General features: G+C 37.8%; 1 protein-coding gene across 1 annotated transcript in view; it reads left to right on the top strand.

The window, feature by feature from the left end:
• TOP6B (topoisomerase 6 subunit B) overlaps positions 1–19587 on the top strand; it is a 67235-nt gene extending 47648 nt beyond the window's left edge. The window contains exons 13-19 of the mRNA XM_090016478.1: positions 15949–16034; positions 17161–17233; positions 17958–18049; positions 18118–18256; positions 18340–18434; positions 18759–19020; positions 19114–19587. Of these exons, the coding sequence (XP_089872604.1) occupies positions 15949–16034; positions 17161–17233; positions 17958–18049; positions 18118–18256; positions 18340–18434; positions 18759–19020; positions 19114–19260 (894 nt within the window). The 3' untranslated portion in view covers positions 19261–19587. The remainder of the gene's footprint in view (positions 1–15948; positions 16035–17160; positions 17234–17957; positions 18050–18117; positions 18257–18339; positions 18435–18758; positions 19021–19113) is intronic.
• Positions 19588–26412: the final 6825 nt, after the last annotated feature.

Below are 26412 nucleotides of genomic sequence, written 5' to 3'. Positions count from 1 at the left end.
AAACATAGTAAAGAGTTTTAAATTCAACCTTTAAATACAAGCGAAATTCGAGCGAAATTCGTGATAATATTGAATGAAAATCGGATGTTTATATGTGTGTTATATACCGTTGGATGCGTCTCAAAATTTTGAGCGCAACGGTATTTTATCTTCCTCATTTCGGGCCACGGTTGGCCTGAAAATTGCGTTTTTCCAAATAGGGAGCAGTTTGGATCTTGGATCCGAATTTGGATCGGATCCGGATCCAATTCCATGCCTAACATAATTAACAACTTTAAATTCAGTTAGGAGGTTTTAATTTGAGGTTATTTTCATATAAAAAGTCTCTATGGTCAATATGACCAATTTTGGAAGCTTTTAAATATTCAAGAATAAATAAATTCAAAAAAAAAATAATTTATTAAATTTTATTAATTTCAAGATTTATGATTAAGGAGGGTTTGAGGTTAAGCCTTTTGCTTAACCAATTAGGAGGCTAGAGTTTCCAAAAGAAGGAGAAAGTCAACTTGAGGGAATTTTTAGAAATATGGAAACTCCTATAGAGAGAGAGAGAGTCCCACATATGGGAACTCTCTCTAGGGTTTTCTGGAAAAGAGGGGGGGGGGGGCAGCCCTTCTCCCTCATATTATTTAAAGAACAAAAAAATAAAACACAAGAAAAGAAAGGGAGAGAGAAAGAGAGAAGGAGAAGGAAGGAGGTGATTGAAGAACAAGGTTGGAGACCATTGTTTCTCAGCCAAGCACCCTTCCACAGCCCCTCTTTTCGTATTCTTCTCAAAAGGTACGGGTACTTTTCTTGAAACGGATGAGCAATCGGGTGAAGGTTGGATTTCCATGCATCTTTTGATGGAAATCCATGGAGGAGCAGTGGATCCACGATTTCCACCGTTACCTATATGTATTTTTTGTATTTTTATTGTTTTTCAACAAAAAAATTGTTTATGGCCTTCAAGGGTTGCATGGGTGACGACTGACAGACCAACCGAACCCAGTTCGGTTGGCCGATCAGGTTATCCCCATGGTAGTAGGTCCAGCCGATCGATCGGCTGGGCTTGTGGCTTTTAAATATATATATAATATATATATAATATATATATATAATACATATATATATAATATATATATATATATATAAAGAAAAACCTGTTTCTGTACAGGTGGGTGAGATCGGCTGACTGCCAGTATGCTGGTCGTGTGCGACAGGCCCAGCCGACCCAGTCGGCTGGGTGCTGTGCTCATTTGGGCAGGGCCATAGCAGGCCCAGTCGGTTGGGTGCTGGCCTGTGACACGGGTAATACAAAAAAAAAAGTTATAATAATAAAGATAAATAGTCTTTTTGGTTTAATACTTATGCTGTTGTTCTTGACAGCATACACAGGCCCAAACTGGGCCTGTGTACATGCTGGTAGACCCAGCCGACAGGGTCGGCTGGGCTGGGCTGTTTAATAAAGAAAAAAAAATCTGTATGCTGTGTATGGGTTGGGCTGTTTAATAAAGAAAAAAAAAATTGTATGTTGTGTATGGGCTGGGGCTGTTTAATAAAGAAAAAAAAAATCTGTTTGCTGTGTATGGGCTGGGTTGTTTACTAGAAAAGAAACATGGAAATAAGTAACTATACCAAACCACATGGTATGCATATTTTTTTATCCAAGTTTCGTTCACAGGTTTTCTGATTTTATACATGAAAAAAATTCTCCTATGTATGTGTATTGATTCTTAATTGTGAGTGTTTGGTTGCATACTTGCTCAAGAAATCGTGCATCCTGTCATTGTGTATTGTTTCTTTAAAAGCGCATTGTTTCTTTAAAAGCGCACGTGTACATGTACAGTAGTTGTTGGGTGTGAACCTATTGATGAAGAGAGAGACCCTGATTCTTCAAATACATATAAATATATGTGTTAAGAATTGGTATTTACAGGTTGTCTGTACCTGACCAATTTATGTTAAAGTTAGGCATGTACTCAACAAAAGTTTGCATTGACGGTTAGAATTTTGTGTTGATGTGCATGTGATATTCCAAACAGAAGCAGTGCATTGATAATTACACATACTTGAAAACAAATATGCATTTGATGTTTCTTTTAATGAAAAACATGCATTTACAAGTAGGTGTGCACATGTAGTGATATGCATATGCAATGTTTGTTGAGATTATGCAAGTTTGGGAATATGTATGCACATAAGTAAGCTCACTTAAAAGAAAACATGCATCGACTTGAGTATGCATATGGTGAAACTCTGAAATTTGCTATGGTTATGCATAATGAATAAGAGTTTGCAATTGACTTGAAAATGTGCAATTTGAAAGTACGTGATTTACTTCACATATGACATGTTATGGTTTATGCATATGGTGCATCGATGATCAAAATGAATCATCGTGGGCTTGGTAGGCCTGAGTTGTGGGTTGCTTTTTCTTATTCATCTCAAATGCATCACAAAAATCATATTTTATTATTATTTCATTTTATTGCACTGTTCTATACGTTTCCACGGGCTGAAGTCTTGTGAGGGTTCTCGCAGGGGTGGATACGAGCTTTTACCTTTACTTTTGCATATGGTGTTGCAAAACTTAAAAAATTGACTTTTAATAAAATATAATAATAAAGAACAATATAATATACGTTCTGGGATCTTTCATCTGGAGAATGGGGATCTTAGAGATCCGGTCTTGGGGAGACTGTAAGGATACAAAAACTTCGTGGGCTTTATTTTGTCTCCTGAACCCGATATTGAGGTTCTTTCTCCTTGACACAGTTTTAGGAAGAGTCTGTCATTTGACCTGGGGTGTGTATGTTTGACACAACTGTTGTTTTGGTATACCAAGAAAGTGACAGTGGGCGTGTGGTGTCCTCGACATTAGATGAGCGATCTAATGTTCCGAAGTCTGTTTCAGTCGAGGGCTAAGTTTGGAACCCAGTAATAAAATACAAATTGTGTGTTAAGCTACCCTGGGAATCTAACTTAACCTCGATGATTTTACTCGTTTGGTGTATCTGCGGGCAATGGTAATTAAAAATAAGAATTTAAATTATATGCATTTAATAGGGCATGCATATGAAAAAATGAAACTTTAATGAAAGATAATGATGTGTTCAAGCATTGCACGTAAATCATGTATATTCCTGTCATGCATTAGAACATGCATATGTTATCTATTCCCTTAATTATTACATGTTAGTGGGTGCATGATGTTTAATCTCTAATGTTTGTTAAATGCTTTGCTTACTTAAATTGCGATCCTTTCTATTGCTTAATAAATGCTCCTTGTTGCATAAATGCCTAATTGAATTATGAAATTATCATAATTGTGTTGTAAATTTTTGCATGAAATCTTGTCTATATTCTTTAGCTCACTTGTTTCATTAGAGGTACATGTGCTCAGGATTTCAGTTCTGACACTCTACTTCTATGGTTTTTCACTGCCGCAGGCGATCAGTGAAGCGATTGGCTCCTGGGAGAGTTACGAGTGTCACATTCTTGCTAGACGGTTCACAGAGGGACAACGTCACTCAGTTTTTTTTTTGTTATTTACTTTATGTCGTTTAAATAACTCTGATATGTTTCTTACAATTATTGCTTAAACATTCTTTCTTTCAAATAAATGAATAATGATTTGGTTTGGTATGGATGATAAGTGTAAGCTCTATTGTGGTGTGTGGTTATCCAATTGTGAATGGAATTATAAAGGCCCCAGATCTCTGGGAATATTTTCGCAACTTATCTAAAAAAAAATCGCATTTTCAAGGGGTATGAGTTAGGGTCGTTACAGGAAGAGGGGCGTCACCCCCTATGCAACCCATTATTTAAGCCCCCCCCCAAAAAAAATAAAGAAAGAAGGAAGAGAGAGAGAGAGAGAGAGAGAGAGAAGAAGAAGAAGAAGAAGAAGAAGAAGAGGAATGATCCTTCCTCTTCTTAGATCATCCGGCGTTTCTTCCATTTTTTTCCGAACTCCATACAAGGTACGTGTTCTTCTATTCTTTCAAATGAGGAAAAAGAGCATAGATCGATTTCTATGCGATGTTTTAGTGAAAACACAAAAGAAGAGAGTAAATCTGAATATTTACTCTGTTCCATGAAGATGCATGCTTGGGTTAACGGTTTCACTTTTGTATAAACTTAAAATTTATCCAAAACCTTCCTTTAATGTATATGGTTTTAAATGTTGTTACTAATATGCAAATCCGTTGTGAAACGGAAGGTTCGCAGTAATGCACCCAAGGTATGTCGACTTGTCATTTCAAAAATCATTTTCCGTTGATCTGCTAAATCAAAAACTCTAAAAACTAAAGATTTTCAGTCTCTTTCAAGTTTTTTCTAAAATTTTAGGGCGTTAGAGTCTCATTATTCGAATTATCAAGAGAATCATTGTTAATCATATCATTAGAAATATCATACATCTATCATCACAATCATTTGAATTAGATACTTCACTATCTTTCTTAGGCAAAAGATCAAATAGAAAAGAGTAATTTACTTCCTCCTTAGGTTTATCTTTATCAAATCCATTTTTTTTTAAACATATAATTTATCATTTTTCAACTCGTAACATCTATATCCTTTTTTATTTTTTCTATAACATATAAACACACATTCAATCACTTTTGGTGAGAGTTTGTTATTCCCTTGAAAATGGACAAAGTACTTACACTAAAAAACTTTTAGTCTTTTGAAATTGGGGTTTATGTTGAATAATTTTCCGTAGTTAAAATGTTCTTGAGTGAAGAAGAAGGCATCCTATTTATTAAATAGATGGTAGTAGGCTTAGCTTTGACCTAATATTTTTTTGGAACATTTTCTAAAATAAGTAGGGTTCTAGTCTGATGTAGTGCATCTAGACCAATCCGGACACATGCAAGGAGCGGGAGGACGATCCACTCTAAGAAAGCATACCCAAATTGAAAACAACTTATTCTGGCCAAAATAGGGTATAGGGGTATTTTTGTCTTTTCATATTTGATGTAATTTTGAATTTTTTTGTCTCTAATATCTCAGAAACCTCGTTAACTAGCGTAATTCTTATTTTGATAATTTTTGGAACTGCAAAAATATTTTTTACCCGTTATGGATCTGGATAGTTCTAGTACCCGTTATAATGCATTTTGGGTACTAGAGGGTGTAAGGGTAAATTGGGTAGATTTAAAAAAAATTCAACAATAGATCTGGACCTTGATCCATTTTTATTTTGGGTTTAGATGATCCAATCCGCTCCATAAGTGGATTTTTCTCATTGACCCAAATGAAGGTGACATCTTGGAGTGTCCAATCCAAGAGTGATCGCAGCTAAAAAGAAGTTGTCATTCATGACTGGATCCAAACCCAACTCGAGTTTATTTAGTCACATGTTCATTAATGGCCCATTGTAATTTAGCTTGTTGTGTAATGGGTATTTTCGTACCCTAATATTTGTACCAGCCTATACTTAATGATAAGCCATATACCACAGACCCTAATTGAGGTTTTTTGCAACCACCACGTTCTCTCTCTCTATTCTTTATTTGTTCTTGTGATTGAATGACAGAACCCATGATTTCTAACATGGTATCAGAGCAAAAGATTCAATCTTGAAGATCGTGCTCTCTATCGGATCTCATCTATTTTCCATTTTATTCCTTTGTTCTTAAACCCAATCTTGAATCTATTCAAGTTAACGATTTTTCTTTCTTCTAAATTTCGAGTTTTGGATTTGTTCACGTCGACTTCTCTTTTCATCTATTTTCTTTTCTTTGCTTTTATGTTCTTTTCTCATTGTTGAACGTGATCTCATCCGACAACAGTTTCAATAATCACTCAAGATCAAATTTGATCTTTGCGTGATTTCAAGAGTTGAAATCACGTCAATCTAGTTTTCTCATCGTTTTCAAATTAAAGTCAGATTAGATTCTGATCTGTACGTGACCTCAGATCTGTTTTTAATTGATTGATATCATCTTTGAATCTTTTCAGATAAGATTCATCCTTTGAACTTCTCTTTTCTTTGCCATTCCAAAAACGAAAACACGTTATTTTCAATAATATGCCTCTTGGTTAACTTCATTCAGAACAGATTTTACTGCATAGCTTGGTTTTCTGCCTCGGATCTGCAGATCATTATTTAAAAAAAAAGTAGGCAGCCGAGTTCTCTGAAATTAAAATATCTATTCTGGATTTTATTTGCTAAATCTAAAGTGAACCTTCTAGTCTTTTAATCTTTCTTGTTTTTAGTTTTCTCTTGTTTCTTATTCTATTTTGTTTTCGCCTTCAATCGATTATGGATTCATTTTTCTCTTCTCAATCTGGTCTTTCTTCCAACTTTCTTAGTCAACTTGTATATGAGAAACTGAACAATTCTAATTTCCTAACTTGGAAGAGACAAATCATCCTATTCATAAGAAGTCATGATCTTTCTGGACATATGGATGACTCTGTTTTTGTTTCTCCAGAGTTCATATCACAAGAAGGAAAGAATGGGGAGGGTGAGACTTCTATTACTTTTATTAGAAATCTAGAGTGCATATCCTGGATGAAGCGAGATCAGGCTTTGGTTGCCTATATCACTTCCACTCTGTCACAGGAGGTGCTTGTGGCAATCCTAGATGACTGCTCAACCATGCAGTTATGACACCGACTTGTTCAGACGTATTCTCAAGTTTCTCAGGCCAGAGTTCTATTTTTAAAGAAAGAGTTTCAAATACTGAGAAAGGATTCCATGACTATCATGGAGTACTTAAACAAAATAAAGACTATCACAGATCAGTTGGTCATCGTAGGTTGTACGGTCAGTGACAAAGATATGGTGCAACAAACTTTAAGTGGGCTGAGACCCAATTATCATATGATGGTTACTTTGTTATTGTGTTTGCCAGATTTACCTTCATTTGAAGATCTTCGTGCTAAACTCTTACAATATGAGATTACTTTGAAGGGATTCTCTGAAGATACTCACTCACATTGGAGCACAAGACGTTCTTGCCACAGGAGTTACTTATGGTCGAGGACGTGGCAGGTATGAATCTCGGGAAATGGGAGGTCAAGAGATGAACGGACAAGGAGCTCGTGGAATATTGCCTACACCCAATATTCCTCCTAATTTGCAGAGACAAAAGACAATACCCACTTGCTTTCTATGCAACAAAAAGGGGCACATCAAAGCTAATTGTTGGTTTAATCCTCAAAATAGAGGAAAGCAATCAGAGACAAGAAAGAGAACATATAAATTGAAGAATAGTGAAGTCAAAGAGTTGTTACTATCTGCCTTGACTGAATTTAACCTGAAACAGAATGATCAAGGTACTTGGTATGTTGATTCTAGAGTAAGCTTTTAAATCTTGTTCCTTATGTTGGTAGAAATAGTATAGTCACTGGAGATGGGTAACATTGGAAACTCTGTCATCCCTATATCCAACTCTTATCTTGCTCTTTCAAATGTCATTCATGCTCCTAATATCAAGAAAAATATTGTTTTTGTCTCTAAGGTTATAGATGGCATTAATGCTTCAGTTGAGTTTACTCATTTTTCTGTTCATGTCAAGGACCTTCACACGAGGAAAACATTCGTTGAAGGAAAACGACAAGAGAATATGTACGTGTTCCAAGAGAATCCTTTCACTCGTGTTCAGCCTGTTGAATCCACCTTGAAACTCACATCATCATCTTCTTCGGTTCCTCCTGAGAGTGTTTTTAGTCTTTCTGAATGTATTGAGCTGAATCTTTGGCATGGTCGTCTGGGTCATTGTTATTGAAAAACTTGTTTCAAGCAGTCTTATTCCCAAGTGAAGTCTAAGTTTAACTGTCAATGATAAAAAAATGTTCTAGTTGTCTTCAGTGTAAGTCATGTTCTTCCTTTTCATTCTATTAATAAAAGAGCTTCAAGACTTTTTGAAATTTAGTTCAACATTGTTCATGAACCACGTCAAGATTTTAGCATGTTAACTTTCCCAATTCTTCATTTTTTATTGATATTCTTGAATCACCTTCTCTTTCTTCACCATTGATAGCCTTGACTTGATTACCTTCTATCTTTGTGAGCTTGAGTTGAGGTTCGAGAGTAGTTCCACTTACATATCCCCATAATAATTTCTTGCCCTTGAGATGATTCTCCGTAGCCACAACCCACATCAAGTAGTTTGAGCGATTCAACTTGAAAGAAAGCTTGATCTTTGATTCTCCTTCAGCCATGGTGATGACGATGATGTGGGACACAAGAAGCTTTCACATGGGCCGTCAAGGAGAAGACAAGAGCACACACCAAGAGGAGACTCTCCTCAAAATACAAGACAAATAGGATCAAAGAATCTTATAAGTTCTAATACCATGTAATGAAATCAAAGAGCACAAAAATACAAAAGCCACTATGGAAAAAATACAAGAAGTAACAATATCACAAGAGCCTCTAAGGGAAAGAGGACATAGGCCACTAAAGGGCACACACAAGAGCCACAAAACAATATAAAAAATATTAATTTTATTAATAGCAAATGCTTAAAAAAAAACATAGCTAAAAGAGGGGTGAAGGTGTTAAAATGTACACTCAAAATCAATATTGTAAGTATAAATATATATACTTATATACATAGAGATACGTATACATATATTATATGTATACATATCTCTATATATAAGTATATATATTTATACATTTTTCTCCTTTTTTACCCGAAAGGGTATTTTTGTCATTTTATATTTTGCGCATATTCCATTTGGAATATGCTGTAATTTTTCCCATTATTTTTGTAATTCTTTTATGGTTTTATTTTTCTTTTTTGCACTCTCAAAAAGTGCATTGGGGGTCTCCCCAATAGAGTCGTTGGGGAGCCCCCAACGGTCACAATTGTGACCGTTGGGAGCTCCCCAACGACTCCTTTGGGGAGCCCCCTCTTGCACTCCTTCTTTCTTGTATAAATAGGGGTGTTCCCCCTTTGTATTCCCTAAGCTTGAGAGACTCAAGCATTTGCTTTTTATGAAATACATGCATTATTGCATGTTTATTATTTATACGCTTTTTGCGTATTTTGTTCAAGTGTTGTGAGAGTGCTTTTGTGCACTTCTTTTTCTAAAGTATTTGTGCGTATATGCGTATTGTCTCTTCGTAGACACTTTCACATGGTATCAAAGCTCGATTGGTGATCAAGGATCGTGGGATTCTTCTTTTTTCAAGTGCCTAGAAAACCGTGCCTTCGGATTCTTAGAAGTAGAAGTGGTGGATCTCGCTTCTCAAATATTTTAGAAGGATCTTGTGCAAGCTAGAAGTTGAACCATTGTGTTGGTACGCCTCCCTCTCCTTTTCTTTACTCCATAATGGGTGAAAAAGAGTCTCACTTCGCGCTTGGCTTCAAGTTGAATGGGTCCAACTACCATATTTGGGCCGGGAACATGGAGGCTCACATAAAAGGTAAAGGATTATGGGGTTATGTGCAAGGTTCAATTCCGGAACCGGAACCCAAAATAACCATGATGGACGGAAATGAAATCAAGATTCTTGAGGGAGAAGAAAGGATCAAAGCTCTTGAAGAATACTCCAAGAAGCACGACGAATGGGAAATGAAGAACTTCAAGATTCTTTCTTGGTTCTTCGCATCCGTCGAAACAAAGATTAATGCCAACATTATCAAGTTCAAGAAAGCATCGGAAGCTTGGCATTATCTCGAGAAAATGTATGCATCAAGAGATCTTTCCCATAAGTATTACCTTCAAAAGAAGGCTCTCTCCCTTACTCAAGGTGAAATGTCCATTAGGGAATATTATGCTGACCTCTCCTCCATTTGGGATGAGCTTTCCATGCTTGAACCAAAATGGAGTGGAGAGGCAATTGAACTCCGCCACAAGCAACTTGAAGAAGATCGATTCTTCAACTTTTTGAATGGGTTAAGACCGGAATTTGAGCAAATAAGGTCATCACTTCTATCCTCATTTACCCCTCCATCTCTTGAAGATGTTCTCACCAAATTAAGTGGTGAGGAAACTCGTATGACTTTATGTAAACAAGGACCAAATGTTCTTGTGGTTCCTTGTAATCATGAAGAAAACAATGAGGTTAATGCCGTATCAAGACCCGGAAATAATGTAAAGACCTATCGTCCTCCTCATTTTAAATTCCAAAATCAAGGAGGAGATGGTGGACAAAGAGGAAAGAGGGACTATAGCAAGACTATTTGTCACTTTTGTAAGGAACCGGGGCATATCAAGCCCGTATGTCCCAAATGGAAGAGACTTCTAGCTATGGCCACCACCGGTGTGCCACAAAAGGAAGAGGCCTCATCAAGTGGGTCACTCTCATTGAATCAAATAGTGGAGGCCCTTCAACCTCTTCTCAAGGGAGCTACATCCGCCGCCGCCGTATCTACCTCTTCCATTCCAGGTAAAGTCTCTTGGCTTTTGGACTCAGGTGCATCTTTTCATATGTCCCCAAACATGTTTTCACTTTCCGATTTTTCAAAACATGCTTCTCCATCCTTTTTTTCCACTGCGGATGGAACCGCTCTTGAAATTAAAGGAATAGGTAATTTTGAAACTCAAGATTTTTTCATTCCAAAAATTAGATTTATACCTAAACTTAACTTAAACCTTCTCTCTGTTTCTCAACTCTCGGACCATGGCTGCGATATTAAATTTTCATATGACAAATGTTTAATACAGGATCGCCGGTCCGGGAAATTGATTGGGGAAGGCTTTAGAAAAGGAGACTTATACTATATGGAATCTCTCCAAGTTCCAAAATCTTTTTGTAATGTTGCCCGGAACAAAGATATAAACATATGGCACAAAAGACTTGGTCATCCTAATGTCACCAAGTTATCTTATCTACATTTTGCAAAGGATCTATGTAAAAGTTCTTTTTCCTGTAATGATTGTATTCTCGGAAAAATGCAAAGTTTACCTTTTGAGCAAAGAACTATGTTCTCATCTAAAACCTTCGAAATTGTTCATTCCGATGTTTGGGGACCCGCACCTGTTGCTTCAAAAGGAGGCTTCTCTTACTATGTTATTTTTGTGGATGATTTCTCCAGATATTCATGGATATATTTCCTAAAGTACAAACATGAAGTTTTTACATGTTTTAAAACCTTCCACTCAATGATCAAGAATCAATTCAATAGTAATATAAAGATTTTTAGAAGTGATTCTGGAGGAGAATATCTATCCAACCAATTTAAAACTTATCTTGAGGATCACGGAATTATTCACCAAAGATCTTGTCCTAAAACCCCTCAACAGAATGGATTGGCCGAAAGAAAACATAGGCACATCATTGAGACCACTAGGACCCTGCTTATTTCTCAAAACATTCCTAAGAACTTTTGGGCTGAAGCAGCCCTCGCTTCTGTTTATCTGATAAATCGCTTACCATCTAGGATATTAGGAAAAATATCCCCTTTTGAGATCTTATATAAACTTGAACCTAATTATAATAGGTTACGTGTTTTTGGGTGTAAATGTTTTATACTTACAGATAAAAACGACAAGCTCTCTCCCAAAGCTATCCCCTGCGCCTTTCTTGGGTATTCCGAAACTCAAAAAGGGTTTCGTTGCTATGATCTTCGAGATGATAAGTTATATGTTTCTAGAAATGTAACGTTTTTAGAAAATGAGAGTGGATTTGAAAAAAATGTTTCTCAACAAGAAAATTTTGATTACTCATTCCTTTTTGATTTATTGGCTAGTAACGATGATATATCTAGTGATGATGATGTATCATCAAACCATGATGAGGATGGTGATGTTGAAGAACATAACCCTCTCAATGATCAAGAAAACAGGATTTCAAGTGATCCGATAACCTACTCCCGTAGAAACCAAGGCACCTTTATAAGTGCCATTGACCAATATAGTGAGCTTGTACCTACTCTCGATCACCGAAGATCTGAGAGAAATAGGAGACCGCCAACTCGGTTTGTCTCTTTTGATTCTTTTTCACCCCGGTATAGGGCTTGTCTTAGTGCCATTCATTCTTATTTTGAGCCAAGGAATTTTGAAGAAGCTAAAAAATGTATAGAATGGCAAGAAGCCATTTCTTAGGAAGCAGTGCTAGAGCATCTCGGTTCGAGTCCGAGTGGCGGCATCCTCTAAAACTAAAAAGGACACAACGGATCCTTTAATTCGATCCCATATTTACATTCGGTAATTAAGGGCCCCATTTTTTTATAACAACAAAAAATGATTGGTTTTTTATGATATTTGCAACTTTAGAACATATATTAACTCACATATCTTTTTCGATCATTTCAATTGTGATTCCTACTCATCTGATGACCTTGGTCTATGAAATTGGACTATGTGATTTGTCAGAAAAAGGCATGATAGCTACTTTTTTCTGTATAACAGGATTATTAGTTACTCGTTGGATTTATTCGGGACATGTACCATTAAGTGATTTATATGAATCATTAATGTTCCTTTCATGGAGTTTCTCTTTTATTCATATAGTTCCATATTTTATAAACTATAAGAATTATTTCAGTACAATAACCGCCCCAAGCGCTATTTTAACCCAGGGCTTTGCCACTTCGGGTCTTTTAACTAAAATGCATCAATCTGCAATATTAGTGCTTAGTGCTCTAAAAAGGGCTGAAACTTGGGATTTCCAAACTCTACCCATGGAAAAGAAAACTATAGGTTGTCGATGGGTTTTTAAAGTTAAAACTAAAAGCGACGGATCCCTGGAAAGGTATAAAGCTCACTTAGTTGCTAAAGGGTATGGGCAAGAGTATGGAATTGATTATGAAGAAACGTTTGCTCCTGTAGCCCAAATGGTCACAGTTAGATGTCTCATTACTATTGCATCTATTAAAAATTGGAACATTTTTCAAATGGATGTGAAAAATGCCTTTTTAAATGGTGATCTTAACGAAGAAGTATATATGGATGCCCCACCAGGCATGAAGATTCCTGAAAATAAAGTTCTTCGTCTTCGAAAGGCTCTCTATGGATTGAAACAGGCTCCCAAAGCCTGGTATGATAGATTTACCAGTGTAATGTTGGAAAATGGTTTCTCCTCATGCTATACTGACACTGCTCTATTTACTAAGAAATCTAAAGCAGGGATTGTCATATTATTGCTCTATGTTGATGATATGTTAATTACAGGTGATGATGTTCAAGGAGTCAAGGGTATTAAGTCCGTCTTGACTTCAAAATTTGAGATGTCAGACTTGGGTTTTCTGACATATTTTCTTGGAATTGAGGTTGCTTATTCGCAACGTGGTTATTTTTTATCTCAGTCTAAACTTGCTTGTGAGATTATTGACAGATCCGGGATTTCTGATGACAAAGTATGCGAAACTCCTGAAGTTGTGGGAGCAAAAATGAAAATTGATGATGGTGTTCCCTTAACCGATCCTACCCCTTACAGGCAGCTGGTAGGTTCGTTAATGTATCTTAGTATTACTCGACCTGACTTATCACATGCTATACACATCGCCAGTCAGTTTCAGCACACTCCCACAACCGTTCATATGAGTGCTGTTCTTCGCATCGTCAGATACTTGAAGGGCACAGTAAATAAGGGAGTATTTCTATCTTCTTCTTCTGATTTAAAATTACTTGCTTATACTGACTCAGATTGGGGAGGTGACCCTAGTAACTGTCACTCCACCACTGGTTTTTGTGTTTTCCTAGGTGAATCTTTGATTTCATGGCGGTGTAAAAAGCAACAGAAAATCTCTTTGTCATCCACTGAAGCCGAATACAGAGCCATGGCATCCACTACCATGGAAATTGTATGGATTCGACAACTTTTGGAAGATATGGGAGTACCTATCCGAGAACCAACAAAGCTGTGTTGTGACAATAAAAGTGCAATCTATATTGCCAAAGACCACACCTTTTCACGAGCGAACAAAGCATATAGAGATGGACTGCCATTATGTCAAAGAAGAATACTTGAAGAAGGTCATTGATCTACCATACGTGACGTCTGAGTATCAACTTGCGGACTTCTTCACAAAAGCTCTTTGTTCGCCTAGATTTCATTTCCTTCTGGACAAACTTGCGGTTATCACACCGTAAGTTTGAGGGGGGGTGTTAAAATGTACACTCAAAATCAATATTGTAAGTATAAATATATATACTTATATACATAGAGTATGTATACGTATCTCTATATATAAGTATATATATTTATACATTTTTCTCCTTTTTTACCCGAAAGGGTATTTTTGTCATTTTACATTTTGCGCATATTCCATTTGGAATATGCTGTAATTTTTCCCATTATTTTTGTAATTCTTTTATGGTTTTATTTTTCTTTTTTGCACTCTCAAAAAGTGCATTGGGGGTCTCCCCAATAGAGTCGTTGGGGAGCCCCCAACGGTCCCCTTTGTATTCCCTAAGCTTGAGAGACTCAAGCATTTGCTTTTTATGAAATACATGCATTATTGCATGTTTATTATTTATACGCTTTTTGCGTATTTTGTTCAAGTGTTGTGAGAGTGCTTTTGTGCACTTCTTTTTCTAAAGTATTTGTGCGTATATGCGTATTGTCTCTTCGTAGACAATTTCACAGAAGGCCCCATATATATATACACAATATGGAAGGGAAGAGAGAGGTCAAGCTAGCCATTGTACTAGCCCAACGGCTAGTTGGGCCTAACTCCACGGCTAGAATACAAAGGACAAAAATGTCCTTTGAATGCATTTTTGTCCTATAAAATAAAAAAAAGAAAAAAAGAAAATTACATTTTCACTCTAAAATACAATCTGAAAAAATATGTGTACATGTAAATGTGTATATATATAATATAAAGTAGTCTGGACCCTTCGGATTCATATATAATTAGATACTAGCTATTTCTAGGTAAGTGATGAGTGGGCCTTCCTACAACAAGTGTTCTACATGCTTGATTTTGTAGGAATCGACTCTTGGATGTTGGATCATCCAATTATGACATGCGTGCAGGTTTTATAGGGTTTGAAAATTAAGGACTCAGAATTTTTTACAAATATTCAAGACTCCAAAAATCCTATTTATTTATTGAGAAAACATTATCCAAATGTCGATTCCTAGCAAATGGACCATGCCAAACACATCTGCAGGGTCAAATTTGTGAAAAAGTGTTGAAAGTACCCAGTTTGTATAGTTTGTAGTTTGTATATTCTCATTTCCCTATATATATATATATATATATATATATATATAGAGAGAGAGAGAGAGAGAGCTGTTTACCACTTTTCTAGCTAACCGCCCAGCTAACCTCCTGGGCTTTTGAAGGTTTTTTCCATGATTTCCTTAAATATGACCGTACAGCTGTGTTCTACATGTTTGATTTTATAAGAATCGACTCTTGGATCATCCAATTCCGATACTCAGGTAGGTTTTTATAAGATTTAAAAAATTGACGGTCTAAGATTTTCCTAAATATTCATGGCTTAAAAAATCTTGTTTTTTATCGAAAAAACATGATCCAAGTGCCGTTTCCTAGTAAATCGACTGTGCCGAACACATCTGTATGGTCAGATTTATTTAAAACATGGAAAAAACACTTTGAAAGCCTAGTTAGCCCCAGGTTAGCTAGAAAAGTGGTTAGCAGCTACCACCTTCTCTCTCTCTATATATATATATATTATTCACACACACACATTGTATCACTTGCCAAGAAGTCGAAGGATTTCCTCTTTTCTCTGTGAAGTTGAATCTCCTCAATTTTTGCAAAAGATAATCACTGGAGAGATCTCTCTCTGAATCTTTTTACTATGTTCATGAAATTAAAATAATGAGTTATATATTTGTCAATTTCCATTTTTAACTCACCAGTTTTTTCCAGAAACAATAACTTTTTTTTAAAAATATCCCTGGATATTCCATTGACGAGAATATCCTGAGAAAGATATTTGTGACTTTGATTACACCAGTTATTTAAAACTGAGCATACTTGGGCACTTTTTCCAGTGCAGTGAGTATTATTTTTTACTTCCTTTCTCCTTTTTTTCCCCTTTTCTGCACTATATGAGAAGCTTTATTAACAACTTCATCAGTGTCTTAGCCCTGCAGGGGAGTACAATCTTCGTTTGGGGATTATAAAGGAGTTGCATCCAGACATGGTTGCGACCTATGCAAGCAGGTTGTAATTTTGTAAGCATAAGACAGTCTAAATATTCTCTGATATCTTATTTCTTGGAGTATCTCATTTGGATACTAATTTATATGCTGTTGAGAGGAAAGGATTTTTCGCAATATATGACTGATGTCTTCTATTTGAAACATTCCAGAAAAGATTGTCAGCTTGCTATTCAGCCTAATTAACCTGGCCGTTTGATGGGTTAAGACCATCTCATCTATTCATTGATTACATTTAATCAAACACCATTCGTTGACTTGGCCAAACCATTGAATTTGTGATTCTCTATTTGTTTATTTTCTGTTTCTTTTTTCTTTAGAAAAGAACAATTCTCATTGTTTATGTGAACTTCATGGATGCAAAGTGTTAACTTGTGTATTGTTTAAATCTTCCCTTCAACTGTTAGAATAGATGGAAGAAAAATGTTGAAACAATGAGCCATACAAAGCATGAACAAATGATACGATTGACTATAAAATAAGTTGAATGGGAGAGTTTGAGGCTATAATGTGTACAATTTGGCTGTTTTTTGCCTTTTGTTCTCTCAAGTAACATCAGAGATGGGTTAACTTGGCTCTTACCTAGAAGCAACTCATTACAGAATGTGGGACTGTTAACAGGTTACTTGATGTCATAATGTAAAATAGCAATCATAATAATAATACAATAAGCAAATTTAAGTTCATTATTCATCAGACTCTCACATGGACCAGTATGAAAAAAGTTATTATGAGTGCCTATATGGCCATCAGTTGAATTCTTAAAGGTCCTATACAAATTTCATAAAATTATCCCCAGGCACCAGTATGAAAAGAACTTTGTACAGAAAACCATAAAACAGATGGTGTGATTCCAAAAATGTGTAAATTAGAATGGCAAACTAGAAAGTTTTAACTCTATTATGCTAATAAATGATTATTTATAAGAATGGAAATACATAAGTGATGGATAATTGAAAAAACTAGCATTTCATGTTACCTTTACTGTATCTGACCTAGTTTTAGGATCAAAAGATTTGACTGACTGCACATTGTTAGGTTCTCTATCATGGTTTGAATGTTCTGTGAAGTGTGGATATGTTGAAGTTTGTTCACATGGGGAAGTGCACTTAAGCATCCATTTAATGCAGCCCTCAGGTATTTGAAGGTCATCCATTTATTGTGGAAGCAGGAATCAGCTTGGGAGGAAAAAATGTGAAGCAGGTTGGACTTTTTTCTTTTCCCTTCTTTTTCTTTTGGGATGATGTTTCAACATAAGATTAGCTGCTGGATATTATATATTTCTTTTTTCTTATTGTATTCTGTAATGGTTGGTCTGAAATATGACTAGAAAAAATCGAAGTGGCCATTTGGTTGATAAAAAAGAATGCATTTCAAACATTTTTCAAAAAATCAATTTATGATAAAAAGAAGTAATTTACTGTGATTTTGGTTAAAAAATGGTTTTATTGAAAAATGGTTTATGAGGTAAAAAAACAATGTTTCGGATAAGTGACCTGATTTTCACAAATCTCTTTTTTCTAAACTTTGTTTATCAGGTCAACTCTCTCCCGTTTTCACCCTTCCTTCTACCATGTTCTCACTAGCCGTTGGTACCATTTTCCCCTTGCATATTTTGGCAATCATCTGACCATTGATTGGCCAGAAAATAAAGAGAGATGCTGCCCCATCATCTTCACCAATTTCTAGCTGTTTGGTATAGATAATGCTAGGTAGGTTTGGGATGGATAATGTTTTTAGTCTTTCGAGTGGCTGGAATCTTGGAAGATGCTAGGATCAATTAACAGGCTTAACCATGGCTTGTCATTGTGTATGAGCACACACATTTGTCACTTATCAAGGTGACTAGATTGGGTAAATTTGTTGTTTCATTAAGAACAGCTTCATCTCCAAGTTTGGAACACTCATTCCTCTTTTTGTGTCTCAGGGTTTGAATATATTCCGGTTTGCAAACCGCATTCCTCTTTTATTTGAACAAGGAGCTGATGTTGTCACAAGGACTGCTCTAAAAAGGATCAAGTCAGTTATTTGCTGTATAGTGTTTTTAGTAGCTGTACTATTGAACTAATATATATTTTCTCGCACAGTTGGAATAGTTACAAGATTAATCAGACGCAAGATAAAATTGGTGTATTTGTGAGCATTGTAAGTACCAAGATCCCATTCAAGGGAACTGGAAAGGAATACATTGGAGATGACATTAATGAAATAGCATCAGCTGTCAAAGTGAGTACTCTTTTCTGACACAAGTTGGAAGTGGAACTGTTTCAATGCAGCTTGTAGCTTATGCACTATGTTATGATTTGCAGGCTTCCATCAAGCAGTGTTGCCTTCAGCTGAAGTCCAAAATAGTGAAGAAAATCCAAGCTCGTGAGCGGCAAGAAAGGAAGAGAAATTTGTTCAGGCAAGCCTTCTCCCGTTGACATTTGGTTATGAATGATGTGATAATTGATGTGGTGGAATTGAAAGTATCTTCTGTAAATTCGACATTATATATATGGACCAAGCTCAATAACCATGATTAGGTGCAGAAACACAGCTACAATCAGAAGGGCAGAGTGGTAGTTCTTCCTGGGATGTGTGATGTGTGTGTGTAGTTAGTTTCTTTCTTTCCGTTGTTTTTTTTGGATCATAGTGTAGGTGTTGTGACCTTTTGGCATATTACTCCAAAAAGGAAAGAAAAAGTGCTCTGTCTCTTTAACTGTGCCGAGATCCATTCAAACTGCAGGTATATACCTGATGTTTCTAGGGCAATATATGAGGTCCTTGAGAGAATGGCAAGTGATAGAATTGGAGATCAGAAGGATGGTCAGATGGAAAAAACAAAACAACGAGGCAGAAAAAGGCAGAGAGAGGAAGAATCGTCGCAGAATATGGATGGGAAGCGGCAATGTTATGAGAACGGAGATGAGGAAATCCTCCAGAAGGTATCGGCAGGGGAGATCTCAGAAGCGACACTAAGGGAAAAGTTAAGGGAGCACATTGAGCAGGTAGCCATGCAAATGATTAGTTATTTCTTGTTCCATATAAGGTTTCATTGAGTTTGCATGCAGTTGTTGATCTATTGATACTTCATGGTTCAGGTGGACTATGAAATGGTGTTGGAATATGCTGCACAGAGTGGAGCTAGTGAGGAGGCACATGAAACGGTATACCTTCCAGCACTGGAACACGTCAACCGGTTTACTGACTTCCACAGTCCTTTGTTTGTTTTCAGGCTCTTGATATAGGAATTCCCTCTGCAGTTCATCATGTTTTGGGGCACTAGAAATGTTGCCACCTCCATGTATTCAAGCATAGCTTAAATATTTAATTAAAGACTGCATGCTTGCGCTGTAAACCATGTGAGCAACATGAAGTAGTTCCAACACATTTGCAACCATGAGCAGGGGCATAATCACTATAGGCGCTTCTGCAACAAGTTTTATGACAACCAAAATGTTGACACCATAACGTCCCACACAGATTGTTTCACAGAACTTGAGTAACTTGTATTTGTCGCTTTGGACAGCAATGTGATATAAATTCAAAACCTATGGCTCTATTTTGGATGTAAATTTAGGTCTTACAAAGGAATGATCCTACCTGATTTGTGTCCAAACCCAGGTCCAGTGATTGCCAGATTGTATTAGGTTGGATTTGATTGTACCTAGATCTGATGTTAATCCAAGTGAATTTGGTTTCAATCTATAGATCCATTATACTGGATTCAGGTGCAATGTATACCAAACCGTGCACCTTTGGATTTTGATCTATTTATAAAAACAGTGTTGTATCCGGATTCAGGCACACCTCAGATGCTCTTGTACCATGTCTCCTAGCCGTGTTGCCTCAATGAGAGGCTGTTGGTTACTCACCTTTGGAGCTAACAAGCCTCAGGGTCCCCAAACTGCAACTTAACTGTTTTTATTTGGGAAGTGGATGTTGAGAATTGACTGTGCAAAATAACTAGGGGTACAGATGAGGCATATAACAACAATGAACTGGGTCATGGTTTGTTGGTCCGTGACGGCAGATTCCCAGTGGTCCCATTCGAGTGGGTGTCCTGGATGTAGGATTGCAGGTGACAGTCCAAACATGAAAACCTAGGACTTGGGATTGTGATGCTGAACTATCTTGAAGAGTTTAAAGCATAATGTCTCAAACGTGGAGCTATTTTTAGTGCTAATCTCGGTTCGCAGCTGATCTTCAGGGCAGTAAGTTTTACACCCACCTTAAACTGTCCAATGAAATATTCATGTGGTCCAAAAGGCCTTACAAATGTGACCTACATGTTTTGTTTAATAGAAAACTGGTTTTGAACCATATCATCATTGCAATGTAAAAGAAGGATTTTCAAAGGGCATAAAAAATCAGTTGTCCACAATGCATCAAAAGTTAATGACTTAAGAATCGTGATTTATTTTGAAAAAATATGATCTAAGATATGATTTCTAACAAAGAAACTATGCTTAACGCATTCATATGGTTAGATTGAGTGAGATATATTTTTGACCTGGTTCACAATGGCGCATTACTATTGCATTATTTTAAAGAAAAGCAAAAAAAAAATTGTTGTATGTTCAGAACTCCATTGACTTGGTTTGATATAGGCTTGAGTCAATAGGTCCTGCATGGTCAATTGCATGTTTAATGATGCGGAGGTTGGCTGAGCCTAAGCTGAGTCAACCAAGTCAAATATGAGAAGCAATTTATCGAGTCAAAAAGCATGTCATGGGCCTATTTCTTCAATAAGCCAGTGTGGTGCGACGATGCTTCCTTATCGTCGCAAGCCTTCCAGTCGCTCACTTGCAACTAATTTATCAAATGCTTCGCAAACCCGCGACACACCAAACTACCAAATCTGGTCAGCCAAAGGCCTTGTACCAACATTTTTTCATGTGCTGAATCATTTTATTGGCCTTGCATACCACCTCATGCGTAGCTACCTAGCGGAAGATGATCAAGCGCATCTTCAAATGCATATTTTATATAGTCCATGCCACTTAGTGCATAGCCATTTCATACCAGTTATCACTTCAAAAAAGGGGTATAAACTTTGCCTTAACCTTGCGTGTTATGAAGAATATTGCGATTTTATGTGCACGCTACACCAAACCTCACCACTGAAGGAACAAGACCTTGTGGTTCCTAGTCAGAAGACCAATTGATGATTGAACACCATAGCGAAGAGCACCACCCATACTCATTCGTCGGCGCCTAAGCATTCTCTCACCTAGCCTCGAGTCACCATACTCGATTGGAACCACCTAAAGTAATTTCTGAGGGAATTAGCCCTAACCCACACGCACCCCCGTGCATCCAACTGCTATGTATGGGACCTCCTGCAAGCCGAAAGGTCTTTAACCAAATCTCCAAATGCAACATCCTATGATTTGTTGGCACTATTTAATCAAATAATGTTCCATGTCTGTGCCGCCAGACATCGATGCACTAACGATGATATTGTTGCCTATCGCGTGTCATGCTACCACCACACATCATCGATCAAGTCGATGCATATCGCACGTTCCTACACTCAATGCAATTTTCACTTAGTAGAACTCCACATGCCCCATTACGAAGGCTCAGCTTGGGACAAAGCAAGTCTCACTGAAAATTGAGCTATGATGGTTTTAAATTCAAAGTCAAATTTCAATGGTTTGAGATGGTTTTAAATTCAAAGTCAAATTTCAATGGTCTGAGCTTCACTTGACAAGCACAATACCTGATGTAAACCGAGATGACTCGATTTATGATAAAACTATCAAACTATGAATTATCTAAAAAAATGGAAAATAAATTTGAAAATTCAAGGAAACTACTGGGAATAATGGAAATTACAAGGAATTAACTAGGGATGGCAGTGGACTGGGGGAAACGAGGCCCTGCCTCATTTGGATCAGGGATCGACTTATGTGTTCTCCCGCCCCACCCCGTCCCCATTAGTAAATTAATTAAAATACCCTTCAACGATTCAACCTCCTTTACGAATGACAGTGGACAGGGGGGAAATGGGGCCCCGCCCCACCCTGCTTCATTTGGACCGAGGATGGAGGTTAAAATCAAAACTCGTGCAGAGATGAAAGCGGGGATAGAGGGTAGAATTTTGAGATGGGGTAGGGGTGAAGACCTTGTCTCTCTGCATCCACCTCGGTCCACGCTATCCCTAGAAAGTCAAAGCAAGAAATAAATCAAAATAACTGAAAATACTAAATTTAATCTCAATTTTGACAGTCTCTAATCCTAGATCTTCCCTATATTTATAGGGAAAGAATTTTAATCTTAATAGTGTAAAACCCACAAAAAAAACTTTTCAGACCTGGGCCAGTTTCGGACCAGACCCGGATCTGATAACCCACTAGGGTTATAACACCCAACGCAGGGGGCAACATTTTTTTTTTAAATCCTCTTCCTCCTCTGGGCCGCTCTCTCGTTCCCCCTCGACTGAAAAAGGAAACCTCTTTGGGGTTTCCCGAATCCCCCCCCCCCACCCCACAACCCCCAAGCTCTTTAAGAGCAACGCAGAGGGGAGGGAGGACACACTTCACCCGCGCCTCCTTCCGACGTCTCTCTCTCATTGCGGTTTCCAGCAAGCCCCGATGTTGCTGCCTCCTTCTTATTCTGATCACCGTCACCGACGACCTCGCAGGTACCCACTTCCTCCCTGTTTTATTCTTCCTCTGTCTCCCTCTCCCTCTCTAATGACCTATCATGGCTTTCGTCGGTGACTCCACAGGGGAGCCCGACATCGATGTTGCCTCCTCTCTCCCTCATTCCATACTCCCTGCGTGCGATGCCGGTTGACGACGGTGCCGCCTCTTCCAAGTATTTTTCTTTTCCCCCATCCTTCTTCATTTTCCCTCTATTGTTGGAGGGCCGGCAGGAGGCCGACGGCCCCCTGTCGTGCCCTCCCACTCTCTCTGACGTCTGTTCATGGCTTTAACAGGGGCAGTCGCCCCTGCTATCATTTGCTTCCCAGTAGACAGAGGCACACCCCTGCTGCCATGGCTCTTCCCGACATGCGGAGGTACGTCTCTGCTGCCGTGGCTCTTCCTGGTAAGCAGGGGCATGCTCCTGCTGCCATTTGTCTTTTTGGTAACACCTGTTGCCGCAGATCTTTCCATCAAGCAGGGGCATCTCCCTTGCTGCCTTTGGTCTCTCGACAGATAGGGGCACGCCTTTGCTGTCGTATGTTCCCAGTAAGCAGGGGTGAGGCCCCTGCTGGCGCTCAACGTTTGGAAGGTAGGGGTGCAGTCCCCTGCCTCTATCATGTTTTTGAAGGTAGGGGTGTGACTCCTGCCTCTGTTTGTCTTGTCGATAGGCAAGGGTGCACCCCTTGCCGCCTTCCCTTTGTTGTCTTTAGGCTGGCAGAGGCACGCTGCCCCTGCCTTTGTTGCGAGCAGAGGCAACGCCTCTACCTCCTTTCCTTTTTAATTGCCATCGGAGTGGAATGCAAGGGTTGTGCCCCTATCCCATTTCCGAACACTATTACGGCTATATCATGCTAAGTACTTTTACCTTTTTAGTTCACACGACAGATCCTTTTTGTGCTCCATGACCCGAGCTCTGCATCACCTACACTCATAGGCACAGACAACGACACAACCTCTCGAGGTAAGAAAAAGTTGCACGAGGACTTTGGATGAATTAAATAAAGTAGTTGAATGTTGGGATAAGAACAACTAATATATTTTCATGCATACGTAAATATGGATGAATATGACTTATGATGGCTTGCTCTTTACTTGACTTTATTTATCTGAAATTATGTGTTTCCTATAGCCGCCACATCTTGTATGCCTAGTATGAGTTCTATAGTTAGTGTTCTGCTAGTAATCTTCTTTACTTGCTTCTTGTTGTTGTCATACTAAATATGCTTAGATTTGCTAGTATTAGTTCTAGCTTGTGTTCTATCTATGTGTTGCTAGATGAAACTAATTGTACCCCGAATCGGTTACTCGAAAGGAAGGATTTGATCAATGATGATCCCAAGACTTGGTTGAGATTTTAATGTTTTATAGTGATTGTGCAGGCCAAGTTATATTATTGATTTTATGTCATACTAAACACAATGTTGTGGTTATCCTTCATGAAACCTATGATCTACTGTCATCATCTGACCTTTTTTTTACAGGTACAGTATGTTCACTGTAATGAGTAGTATGAGAGGTCGTTGAACACCTCGAGCCATGCAATAAACACTCTGTTGAAATAAATAAAGATAATGATGTTCACCTCTACGTGCCAAACGCTTAAAGAGCAATGCATGTCAAGTTTGAACTAAATAAGTTGCATCATATTAAATGTTACCCTTTCATCATAGTCGTACCTTTGGATAGGTACGACCGTACCTTTGAACATGTACATTTGGTTTATGCTACAATGATTGGATGATGAGATTGTGGCAACCTCAAAATGTGCAAATAGCACAAAGTTGAGATCACATAATTGGTGATGATTTACCTTCACAGGCAAGATGCTCGAGTTGGTTGAAAGACCAGAGCATGCAAAATGAGTCTTCAGTTAACTAACTCCTGACGTACCCATTCGAACTGTCGACTCTCATCAAAAAAGAGGATGAGAAGATACACAACTCTGATGGACAGACCATTAATGACAATTATGGGCAAAAGACTCGGCTTCTCCAGTCATCGGAGTTAGGAAAAGGTGCTACAAAAGTTAGCTCAATACTTCTATAGAAGTTGGATGCATTCTTTGAAACAAGTTAAACAAGTGACCTTTGAGAAATTCTCTCTCGGTCACCGACCATCTCTTTAAGAGCGGACTCAACTAGCTATTTGGGGTATTGAAAATACATGGCATAATAGACCCCCAAACTAGTCTCAATTGTTTCTACAATTCGTACATTTTGCATACCCACAAGGCCAACTAATATCAAAACATAAATTAACATGTTCTCATTGCTAGTTAAATTGTTCATGTTTGTTGTGGCATTACACTTGTTAGTTAAACTAATTATGTAGTTTTGTACTTGTAATAATTAGCTACCCATGCTAGTTAACTGCACATAATGTTGCTTACATCTTGTGTTGGCTCTTTTCTTCAGTTTAGATGTTCTTTGCATATGTTGCTCAGATTTAATTTCTCGCAATTACAAATGCTACTACTGCTTTCAATTAAATAAATTGCTCATATTGTGATGTCCTACTTTATTTATTCTACATTATCTATTTGTGTACCTACCTGTTTGTTATGAAACTGACCCATTTTATGGGCAGGTGGCTAATAGGATTTTACTGACGGCTGATGTCGCGATGCAACATGGTTTGAGATCACCATCTTTTTGTTGGCGTTCTAGCTATTCTTTGTGAATAAGGTTTGTTTGTAAGCTAACATGACCAGAATTGTCAACTTGTTTTCCTTTTTAAAAAGAAATTGCTTCCGTTGAAATCTTCAAAACCAAACTCTTAAATTTGAAAGTTTTTCTCTAAATGTTTTCAAAATTTACAAGTTGAAATTTTTGGGGCATTACAAATAGAATCACTAAACTGATAGAATCACTAAACTGATAACCCTTTGAAAGATAAAACTCATCATAATCTAATAAAACTTGAATATTGGATCTAACACATAATCTAATATCTATTATAAATGAACCAAATACTAAACTATCCAAAGAATCAAATGATAAAAATTTAGATGGAACTTTATATACCAAGGTCTTCGGCTCAACAAAGGATTATCGTCTCGATTCCATTTGAGGGAAGATCTTGTTGGTTTCTTAAATTTCGAAACATTCAATTCAAAAAGCAACAAATGATGAAAAAATAGTACAAAGTTGTTTAGGAAAGAACACAAGAAGCTACGAAGGAAGGCGACACAAATATCTCTAGAGGTGAAATAGTTGGTTGTCGAATTGATGCGATGCGATGTGCAGATGTTTAGAAGATCACACATGACAGTGGGGATGGCAAGAACCTGAATCAATCACAACCCCATTACCGTTGAATTCAGCAATACCATTGGTAACCCCTCCTCCACTCTCACCTACCCCTTTGTCTTCACCACCATCATCCGTTCCTTCTTCCCTTTTGCCTTCAACTCCATCACCACCAATGACCCCTCTTGCACCGTCAACCTACCCTTCTTCCATTTTTAGCGTTCAGCCACCGTCTATCCTGCCACCTCCATCGCTAACATATCCACTTCCACCTCCATCATCGACACTCCATGTGCACCCACCTGCTATTAGAGAATTGAGACAGAGGTTTGTTGCCTCTCTTCTCCCCTTTCTTTTGCTGACTCCAATGAACACCGGCAGAACCGCTGATGACCCATCGCCCAAGGGGAGGGGGCAGCGGCAACCTGACCTACTAGATGGCTCTGGGGAGGGAGGGAAGCTGCTACCCGACCCTCCTTTGTCCTCTTTTTTTTGGCAG

Source organism: Nuphar pumila, chromosome 8, assembly GCF_984573655.1.
Source record: "Nuphar pumila chromosome 8, dmNupPumi1.hap1.1, whole genome shotgun sequence".
In the NCBI taxonomy this organism is placed as follows: Eukaryota; Viridiplantae; Streptophyta; class Magnoliopsida; order Nymphaeales; family Nymphaeaceae; genus Nuphar; species Nuphar pumila.
Note: the sequence above shows the minus strand (reverse complement) of the source record. Positions and strands in the feature narration are given on the sequence as shown.